The 11,779-nt window shown below is 39.7% G+C and overlaps 1 protein-coding gene across 1 annotated transcript in view; it reads left to right on the forward strand.

Annotated features, from left to right (window-relative positions):
• The first annotated feature begins 422 nt into the window (after nt 1–422).
• LOC138006996 (uncharacterized) overlaps nt 423–11,779 on the forward strand; it is a 30,975-nt gene continuing 19,618 nt past the window's right edge. Inside the window, exon 1 of the mRNA XM_068853647.1 lies at nt 423–1,452. Coding sequence (XP_068709748.1) covers nt 912–1,452 — 541 coding nt within the window. The 5' untranslated portion in view covers nt 423–911. The remainder of the gene's footprint in view (nt 1,453–11,779) is intronic.

Raw genomic sequence — 11,779 nt, forward strand, 5'->3', positions numbered from 1 at the left:
GTCGTTTAGCAACCGATTAGTGCGCACGCACATACCCAACAATGTTGAAAGAGAGTGGCAAACGACTTCAACTTCATTCAACATTCGCGATAACAAGGAAAAAGACGTGTTGAATGACTTCGATTCAACGTGTTTCAACACGGTTGAAAGAGGTTGGCGAACGGTTTTCGACATTGCTGTTCAACTAAATCAAACAGATGTTCAAGCCGTTTGCCTATGGTTGCGGAAATGTGTCAATATTCGATGTCGCGTAAATGCGTTTGATCATTTCCACATATTGACAATAAAATTCAAATATATTTGAGTTGTCAAGTATATTTGAATTTTATTGTCAATATGTGGAAATGATCAAACGCATATACGCGACATCGAATATTGATACTTTTCGGCAACCATATTAGCCAAGCGGGCCTTTACAAAATCGTCTCACTACACAATAGAAAGATTTAGCCTCGCGTTCACTACAAACGGCAACCGTGTGGCTCAAACAAGAAAAATTGATTGATTTCAGCATTTAGTGCTTTTCTGGTAAGCAGTAACCTACCGTTTCACCTAACCGTCTCTGTACACTTGACGTGTTCTTGTGTGTGTTTGTTATGAAATTACTTCCAGTGATACAACTTTGGAATGTAACAATATTTCGTCGAGCAGAATTTTTGGGCAAAATGCAGGTTTATTGGAAAAATATTTTCCCTCTGATCGAGCACTGAAACGTCATTCATCAGCACTTTTGGATCCAGCAAAGCTGCCGTTTCGCCCACTGATCTTGAGATCGGTGGTTCCACCTCGCTTTTCTACGAGGTGATACGTTCTGCGCATGATTTTAGTATAGACACAGTAATCTGTCGAGGCGGAAATATTGACATAGTTTGAATGCCCAAAGAGCTCGCCGATGCTCTTCAGGCTGCCACATGGCTCAATGTTATTCCAGTGAATTGGTTAGCAATGTTGATGATTTCTTGGATTTCCATAGAGTTGAAAAGCAGACAATCGAATTTAAAAGGTCATGGAATACTGGTCCAACTTCATGGCAGGTTTTGCATACAATTTGCGCCTTTGCAAACGATTTTTTTAATGATGATGGGGGCTACATCGTTCTCGGTGTCGATGACAAACCTTTAGAAGACGGTACCGCAAACGTTGTGGGTGTTACAGCGGAAAGCCTCGATAAAACACAGAAGACTATAACTGCCTTGTGCAAGGGGCACATCAAGCCTGAGTATCAGCCGAGACTGTTACCTAAGGTTAACCGAGACGACAAGCATTTACTTATGATATATGCCACTCCAAGTGAAAATGGACCTCACCAGTGTCGAGAAAGCTCAAACGGAGGGTTCCAGCATTACATTAGAAAGGGAACGAGTACTGTTATAGCCAAGGAAGGTGAGGTACAGCAACTTTTACTGCAGCATAGCAAGTTACCTTTTGATGACAGAAAGGCCATAGATCGAGGTAAGAGGTCCAATTTCCTAAAGGGATTCTTTTGTCAATAGCAAAGAGGCAAATACGATAGTTATTTCAGTGAAAGTACCAGTTACTAGTATGCTAACTGTTCAGCGCGGCGGATCTAGACGCTTAAATTAAAACCAAGACGTGCGTGACATAAGACCATTTAAGAGGGGATTGCCCGCAGTCGGCTAGCAAAAAACACGCAAACCTATACAGCACACACACACACACATATATATATCTATAAAATCAAAAAGCGGTGGTGATCGAGCCAGTTAGAGTGTTCAATACAAGGTAGAGCGTAACTATAGAGGGCTGTGAGAATTAAAACATGGCTACACGGTAATTGCCCTACAGGCCTGTTTCGTAAGGCTTGAAGCCTCACTCTTCAGGAGTTTTATTCACGCTGCTGCGCACTTATTTTTATATCACAAACACTACGTAAATTTACATACATGTTGGTGTTAGGGTGCTAAGCTAATTGTTCTGTTGTAGCGCCTTCGCTCGGTGCCCGCATGATGATACCAACTCGTTTCTTTTGTTCAATGTACATCGCCCCGGTTCACAGATAATGACAAATTTCTCGCTCAAGCATAAATTGTAATTTATGCTTGAGCGAGAAATTTGTCATTATCATCATTTGCTCGGCTGCCGTGAATTTTGCCACATTAATTGTTCACCTACTTAAACGAGCTCGAGTATCATATACTTAGTGCCTAAGACCTAAATATTTAGAGAAGAGGACGATTTGTTCAGGCGGTATTTTCCAACCCTGCATGCCTCAATTTTTTGTATTTTGGTCGACAATTTGTAGAAGAGTAAGTAAGTCAGTAAACTTTATTGAAACTCGGAAAATCATCAGTTAAGCTAAAAAAACTAACAAAAAAACGCATTACAACTGTTTTATACGATTACCGTGTGGAAATCCGATAGGCCAGTCAGATACCTGCTTGATGATTCTCCGTTTCAACTACCCAATAGAGTCAGCATTTTTACGTATTGGGGCAAATTGTTCCACAAACAGGCCCCGCGTACAACAAACCTCGTTTCAAATAATTAGTATTTGGCTTGGGCAGAATAAGTTTACCTTCTAAGTTTCTCAAGTTGTATTCAACAAAGCGTTGACGGAAAAGGCGTTGAAGGTATTCCGGGTCAAGATCATGAATTGTTTTACACGTAATTAGAGCTTTCTGTTTTTTACGTCGAAAAGACAGCTTCTCTCACTTAAGGACGTTCGCGCCAAAATCTTCCTACGGTGAGATTTTCTTCATTTCTCGCCTAGAGTTAGTTCATAAAGTACTTACTCCAAAAATGAAAAAAAAATTTGGGGTCACCCACTTTGTTTCGGAGAAAATGGGAGTGGGAAAATGCCTGAATTTCGAGAAATCGGTCATAATAGCGAGATGTAGCCTCATCTGCTCATCCATCGAAAATCATGAAAATAAACTGTTAGAGTGAAGGTTTCCGTGCATAGGTTTTTAGGAGTGGGATTTTTAGATAATTGCATGCCGCTAGGGATGTCGTTAACAGTAGAGTTGATCCTCGACGAGCATTTTCGTAAGCTCTATCCGTGGCAACCACTACCGGAATTCGATGGCACGAGGAAGGAAAATGTTAAAAATAGATAACTTCCTACGGTGGGAATTTTTTCATTTCATCATATTTTGTAGATAGTAAGTAAAGTAAGTGATTCATGATTTAAAAAATAGGGGTCACCCGACGATCTAAACGAGTAAAATCGATGTGATTTTGCAAAGCTCTTGGAAAATTTCGTTTGTCACGTTTTTGCGTGACCCGTCGGGGAAGGACTGGATCCCAAGAGAGGATCGATCGTTGAAGGGATGAAAGGTTTTTACCCCCAAAAAAACTTTTTCGAGCATAGCAACGAGGTTTTAAGCAGGCTTCATCTCCATTTGGTTAGTATTTTGTATAATCTCTCTCCATTGCCGCCATGCTCATCTTCTGAAGCGTGGTTTTTGTGAAATTTAATCGCTGGTTGTTTCCACACAGGTCCGCACTATTCAAGCGGGCGAGGACGAAAATACTGCTCTAATTTCACGAAAGTAAAGGGAAAGAACTTCAAAAATATGCATTCATTTTGAACTTAAGTTTGTAGAGTAATAAAAACATTTTTAAAAAAAAGCGGCCCCATTAAATTTACGCAACGGTTCGTCCTCGAGTTTTCCAAACTTTCAGCCACTACTCGATCAGCTACCTTTTCCAGAGCTTTTCCATCCTCCCGCTCACTTTTCTTTAACGTTTCATGATGATTCGGAAATAAATGTACCATTATTTTGCCGCCACCTGGAATTTTTTTTCCCGGCGTTTTTGTCGCCATGTAATTTTAACTAATGCTTGAAAAATATTTATGCAAGTCAAGTAGACTAGTGCACGACTGATAAAACAACGCGAATATCAGCCGTGCAGTAGTCTGCTTGACTTTCATAAATATTTTTTAATCAATTTTGACTGATCACGATCTTCTCTGATCCAACGCTGTGCAAGACTTATCGTCCACGGTTTTTGCAAAGGTTTTAACACCTCAACTTTACCAATGCTCGAAGTAATGCGTGACACATTACAGTCGCGTTACCTGCGCATTAACGTTGCGCACAAACAATTAGCGCCAACGTCCTTAAGAGCATCGAGGAGGTTGCAGCTCGTATCAAAGCCGGGGTTACTTAGCAATTACCCTGGCTACGCGATTTTGTAATGTTTGAAGCCAAGATAAAACGAAATGCTTCCGTGAAGCATACACTGGGTTGCCTGTGGTACGTGTTACAGAAAATCAGAAGGCACTGAATTGTGTGGTATTGAACTACAGCATTCCAGTCTCTGAAGAATAACAAGTAAAAGAGAAGCGAGAAACATTGGCTTCTGGGCTCACGTGTTGATAATTTTCAAGTTCGTTCACAACTTCTTTTCACCACAAGTTTAAGCGTGCCCTCTGAGCATCTGACAGCTTTGTTATACTAAAGTTTGCTGAAGTTAATCCCTAGGGGTTCGGCGGGGTTAATATCTGGATGGGAGACCAAAATAATATACCCCTCAAAACAGAAGCATTGGACCGAAAATTCTATTTGAACGCTAACAAATGCGGACCAAGCAAAGAACTGATTTTCTTAGCTTGCTTTATGCGAAACAAATATTGATGCAAAAGTAAATAAATAGTGATACAAAGTTTTTGGGAAGAGCAGAAGGAAGTTTTCTGGTCGATCAATCGAGAATAAAATATTTTGCCATCGGCAACAACATTTATGACATGAAAACAACATTAATTTTTAACCCCCAATTTAAAAAGTTACGATCAGCGACAAACATTTTGGGAGATTTTTGCTATTGTACTTTTGGCTGCACAAGTAAAAGCGCAAAATCGAAAGTGACATCGGATTCAGCGGGCGCCGTGATGAAGTTACCGCGGCGTATATTAATACTCGCGAAACAGTGAAGCATCTGTGTCAAATCATCATTTGACACAGATACCGGGTTTTTGTTCTTGTTAGTTTTCTTTTTCTTTCAAGTTTTATAAAGTTTGACAAGAAATGTGCGAATTCAACATAAAGATCACAATCGCCCAACTCTTCAGGTTGACAGCCAAAACTTTACTCTCCAAGACGAGGTTATTTATCGCCAGGTAATTCCATTGTTTCGGGAATAGCAGCTACTTTATTAGTCATCAGTGTCAGATTTTTTTTGCCGATTTTGGGGGTCATTTTGTTGAAACTCAAGCAAGCTTCCAACAGACCTGTTTATTTTCGTTACACTAACCACAAAAATGCTCCCGTATCACATTTCAACACACGTATGCAAATTTGTTAAGCTCGAAAATTACACAACATGATATTAAAGTTCACAAAGGCTGGAAATATCTCGGCAAAATCCTTTTCCAGCGAAAAATTAATCGAAACAAACAACATATTTACTATTATAGGCAAAAAAACCTTCCTATTTCAATTGCGTGCGTGCAAACAAGAGATGCAATTAAATACATTTTTGACAGTTCACATCAAACCCTTTTCGACTCGGAACCCTATTAACGAGATGCTTCTGTGAAGCATACACTGGGTTGCCTGTGGTACGTGCTACAGAAAATCAGAAGGCACTGAATTGTGTGGTATTGAAATACAGCATTCCAGTCTCTGAAGAATAACAAATAAAAGAGAAGCGAGAAACATTGGCTTCTGGGCTGACATGTTGATAATTTTCAAGTTCCCTCACAACTTCTTTTCACCACAAGTGTGCCCTCTGAGCATCTGACAGCTTTGTAATAATAAACTTCACTGAAGTCAAGCCCTGTTTCGCGGGGTTAGTGTTAGGATGGGAGACCAAAACAATAAACCCCTCACAAAAAACAGAAACATCTGACCGAAAATACTATTAACGCTAACAAATGCGAACTCAGCAAGGTACAGATTTTGTTAGCTTGCTTTATGCAAAACAAATATTGATGAAAAAGCAAATAACTATTGATACATAGTTTTCAGAAAGAGCAGAAGGAAGATTCCCGGACGGTCGATCGAGAATAAAATATTTACGACATCAAAACAACATTAATTTTGAACTGTGAATATAGAATATAAAAAGTTACGATCAGCTACAAACATTTTGGGAGATTTTTGCTACGTTCAAGTAAATTGCAAAATCGAAAGTGACATGGCCGGAATTCAGCGGGCGCCGTGATTAAGTTACCGCGGCATGTTTACTCGCCAAACAGTGAAGCATCTGTGTCAAATGATGGCAAGATAGCGGGTTTTTGTAAGTTTCTTTTTCTGTCAAGTGTTATAAAGTTTGACAATGAAATGAGCGAAGTCAAAACAAAGATCACAATCGCCCAACTCTTGTTTATGCAAAGTCAAAATTTACTCTCCAAGACGCGTACGACGTTATTTATCACCAGGTAATTCCATCATTTTGGAAATAGCAGCTACTTTATTATTCATCTGCGTCAAAAGTTTTCACTGATTTTGGGGCTCATTTTGTTGAAACTCAAGCACGCTTCCAACAGGCCTGTGAACCCTTCCTGCTTACAGAGCAATACTAAAAAACTTCTCCCACATCACATTTCAACCTTAAGCTCGAAAATTCAATACACAACATGATATTATAATTCACAAAGGCAGAAAATACCACAGAATCCTTTTCCAGCGAAAAATTTATTGAAACAAACAACATATTTGCTCTTAGAGGCGAAAACCTCTTCCTATTTCATTGCGTGCGTGAAGACAAGAAACTCAATCGTGTCAAATTACCATGTACTTCAGGTAAATACAACTCACTTTGATTTCGTCTCGACGGGCGATAGATTGTTGTCGAAGTCCAGTACTCGTCCCTTTTCAGATTCCTGCCTAGTTTATCCAACTGACTTTCCATTATTGAGCTCCATAAGGGTATATTTTGTTTAAGGATCCACTAAAACGCCATCCGCGTTACATGACTTTCGACGCCATTGCAGGCTAAGTTAATGATTCTACTCTGTCCACCAGAGAAATCTACGCAGTTCCACTACCCTCTCGATCCTAAGAAAATACGCGCAGAAGGCTCTATGCACAAAGACACCACTTACCAGGGGAGTGACAGGCAAGACTTTTACCGACACGGAAAAAAAATATATTAATAAAAAAGAAAAAAAAGAAAAAAAAAGAAAACAAACAAACTAAACGCAGACCTCGACTGGGTTTGCCATAGGCAACCCAGTAATTAGGGAGCTTAAGCAACGACAACGGCGAAGGCAACGAGAACGTCAGGAATTTGCGTATTTAGTGGGTAAAAACAATAGCTTTGCACGCCCTGCCACAGGTAACCCAGGCTCACTGTGTGCGTCACGTAGGTATTAAAATATAGAGAACATATGAGGCGAAGTTTAGGTCTGAAAATTTGCTAGTAAATGGTAATAAAAATCGATAAAACTTATCATGTGGTGAGCTGTTGTTGTCTTTAATACGTACACGAAGTTTCGGGGAAAATGGTCCCCGTTCACCTTCCTTCATAATATAGTGACAAGGTAGGAGACGGAAGCCAGCGTCGGGACTCCCATCGACCCAAAACAAGCACGATTTTTTCCGCGAAAATCAAATCCAGTCGCTAAATAAACACGCCAGGTTCGTGGAATAGGAATTTCTCTAAACCATGAATCCACTGAAGCATCTCCAAGTAGCAACGCGGAGCCACCAGACTCCGTAAAACTTGTAAGTTAACCTACTAAAATGGCGGCCAGAAAGCGTGGTACTCACGAAGTGCCCAATTCAAAATGGCACTGAACTCTGGACGCCTGGTGACGAGTATAATAAGTCTCCCTCGAGGGAGGGGAGTCCCAAATTGCTCAGTGAGTTTTGTTTTTAGCAATTTGGGACTCCCCTCCCTCCAGAACGTATTATACTCGTCACCAGGCGTCCAGAGTTCAGTGCCATTTTGAATTGGGCACTTCGTGAGTACCACGCTTTCTGGCCGCCATTTTAGCAGGTTAACTTACAAGTTTTACGGAGTCTGGTGGCTCCGCGTTGCTACCTGGAGATGCTTCAGTGGATTCATAGTTTAAAGAAATTCCTATTCCACGAACCTGGCGTGTTTATTTAGCGACTGGATTTGATTTTCGCGGAAAAAATCGTGCTTGTTTTGGGTCGATGGGAGTCCCGACGCTGGCTTCCGTCTCCTACCTTGTCACTATATTATGAAGGAAGGTGAACGGGGACCATTTTCCCCGAAACTTCGTGTACGTATTAAAGACAACAACAGCTCACCACATGATAAGTTTTATCGATTTTTATTACCATTTACTAGCAAATTTTCAGACCTAAACTTCGCCTCATATGTTCTCTATATTTTAATACCTACGTGACGCACACAGTGAGCCTGGGTCACCTGTGGCCCTGCACGTGCGTTTTTCACTTTTGTCCATTTCGTTGCCGTCGTCAGCAAAACAACAACGTGAAATAGCCAAGTTTTTGGTTTTATGAAGAACGTCAGCACTTGAGGATGAAATTTCATTTTCTCTCCTAAAATGGAGTGGCGTTCCGACTGGTGTCATCTTTGAGGAAACACCACACCCTTGTCATATTAAAAACGTTGAAATAGTCACGAAGCGATTAAAAGAACGCAAATTTATATTTTGAGATGACGTTCTCGTTGCCGTCGCCGTTGTCGTTGCTTAAGCTCCCTAATAATGAAGCACAAAAGCGACAACAACTTTCATTCAAATAATTCTTCACTGTCACATTTCCAAATATTTTACACCTTTGCAGAGTTGAGTACAAAATACCGATAAATGTAAATTGTCAGACAACTAAGATACGACTTGAGTAAACACTGTGATGCATTCTTGTAGGCGTTCGATTCCTCCTTCAATGTTAATTTGTTAAATCCATATGGATTTAATTATATTTATATAATACCAAGTTAAAAAAATATTAGAAACAAAGCTCACTTGATATCCGAAGGCGAAAAATGAAATTGTTGTCGAAGACCATTACTCGTCGCTTAAAATCCAGATATTTAGTTTTTCAGCGCTGTCTTGCTCATCCAATTGATGATCCATTCTTGAGCTCCATGAGGGTATATTTTGTTTAAAGATCCACTAAAACGCCATTCACGTCAATGACTTATTAGTGAAGACTGTGCAGAGTTGAGAACAGCTAAATACAAATAGAGAGACAACTGAGATAACAGATCCACTATATGGATTCCTTCTCTGTCTTTGTTGAACCCATACTGAGTTACCAGAGAACTGTTCATTTGATTTCAGTGTTGTACAAAACACCACACTTGACAAAATTTTAGGAAGACAGCTCACTTTGATTACGGCTCGACGGGCGACAGATTGTTGTCGAAGTCCATTACTCGTCGCTTTTAACATTCGCCAACATTTAACATTGTCTGTCTTGTTCAGTATCCAATACGCTTGCCATTATTGAGCTTCATAAGGGTACATTTTGTTCAAAGATCCACTAAAACGCCATTCGCGTTACATGACTTTCGACGCCATGGCCGGTTAAGTTAATCGTTCTACTGTGTCTACCAGAGAAATCTACGCATTTCCCACTACCCTCTCGATCCTAAGAAAATACGCGAAGAAGGCTCTATGCACAAAGACACCACTTAGCAGGGGAGTGACAGGCAAGACTTTTACCGACACGTAAAAAAACTAGACCCTCCGTTAGGGTACACTGGGTTGCCTGTGGTACGTGAACCGTTCCAGACAATTTTTTTCAAGTTGGGGGGTCATTAAGACCATGTAAGGGGTCACCCAGAAGTTATACCAGCAGAGGCCCTTTGGCTCACAGGTCCTCACACGTTCGTACGACGAAACAGATCTGTCCTTGCGTAATATGTAGCTCTAACAGTGCACGATATTGTTTTAGTATTGTCTATCATTGTGGTTAAGTGCCATGGTAGAAGCCTTGGGTAAATAGCCTGAGAAGACATGTGGTTACTAGCAAAGTACTGAACCCAGAAAGATTGAAGAAAATAAGTGGGAAGTGAGAAACATTGGCTTCTGGGCTGACATGTTGATAAACTTCTTTTCACGACAAGTTTACGCGTGCCCTCTGAGCATCTGACATATACCCCTTCGTAAAACAGAAGCATTGGACCGAAAATACTATTAACGTTAACAAATGCAAATTCAGCAAGGTACAGATTTTGTTAGCTTGCTTTATGCAAAAACAAATATTGATGCAAAAGTAAATAAATATTGATACACAGTTTTTAGAAAGAGCAGAAGGAAGTTTCCAGGACGGTCGCTCGAGAATAACATATTTACAACATGAAAACAACATTAATTTTGAACCAACCATGAATATAGAATATAAACAGTTACGATCAGCGACAAACATTTTGGGAGATTTTTGCTATTGTACTTTTGGCTGCACAAGTAAAAGCGCAAAATCGAAAGTGACATCGGATTCAGCGGGCGCCGTGATTAAGTTACCGCGGCATGTTTACTTCCCAAACAGTGAAGCATCTGTGTGAAGTGATGACAAGATACCGGGTTTTAGTAAGTTTCTTTCTCTGTCAAGTGTTATAAAGTTTGACAATAAATGAGCGAATTCAAAACAAAGATCACAATCGCCCACCATTGTTTCTGCGAAGTCAAAAATTTACTCTCCAAGACGAGGTTATTTATCACCAGGTAATTCCATCAGTTTGGAAATAGCAGCTACTTTATTATTCACCGACGTCACAATTTTTTGCTGATTTTGGGGCTCATTTTGTTGAAACTCAAGCACGCTTCCAACAGACCTGTTTATTTTCATGAAACCTTTCCTGCTTACACAGCAATACTAAAAATATCCTCCTGTATCACGTTTCAACCTTAAGCTCGAAAATTCAATGCACAACATGATATTATAATTCACAAAGGCAGAAAATATCACAGAATCCTTTTCCAGCGAAACATTTTATTGAAACAAACAACATAAGATGCACTAAAACGCCATTCGCGTTGCAATGACTTTCCATTGCTGGTTAACGAGAATAACAAACTCACGAGGCAGAATGTATATTTATATTTAATTAAGTTAGCACAACAGAAAAACGCTAACCTCATTTTGACACGAAAATGCTATACTATTGCCATAAAACTATCCAGTTAAGCTCGCATATCATAAAACATGATGAATTCATAAAGGCCACCTTTTCCAGCGAACAATTTTTTGAAACAAACAACATATTTGCTCTTAGAGGCGAAAACCCAGGGGCACCCAACGAGAATATAGTTCAAAACCACTTAAACATAGCATTGTTAAACGTATTTTAGTATTTAAACGGTAGATGTAGGCATATTTTTATCCCCTAATTTTTTTTATCTGTTCGGATCTCCTAGCTGAAAGTCTAGTGATCCGAAAATTCGAGGGATCAAAATTAACCTTTTCGAAAATTTCATCCAGAAAAAAGGCTCCCGAAAATTCTAGGTAACCTTTTTAGGGTTAAAATCCGTTAAAAGTGGGCAATTATACCATTGTTCAGATGTTCGAAAATCCTAGGACAGGCAGGCAAGCAAGAAATTTTACAACAAATGTTCCGAAAATTCTAGATCTCAAATCGTCTTCCGAACAGATATTTTCCGAAAATTGACGTTGGGTGCCCCTGAAAACCTCTTCCTATTTCATTGCGTGCGTGAAGACAAGAAACTCAATCGTGTCAAATTACCATGTACTTCAGGTTCAAACCCTTTCCTGAAGAACATTTTCCTTGAATAACAAGAAAATGCTTTACTATTGCCATAAAAACTATCCAGCACACATAACATAAAACATGATGAATTCATAAAGGCCACTTTTTCCAGCGAACAATTTTTTGAAACAAACAACATATTTGCTATTAGAGGTAAAAACCC

The sequence above is a fragment of the Montipora foliosa genome, chromosome 6, assembly GCF_036669935.1.
Source record: "Montipora foliosa isolate CH-2021 chromosome 6, ASM3666993v2, whole genome shotgun sequence".
In the NCBI taxonomy this organism is placed as follows: Eukaryota; Metazoa; Cnidaria; class Anthozoa; order Scleractinia; family Acroporidae; genus Montipora; species Montipora foliosa.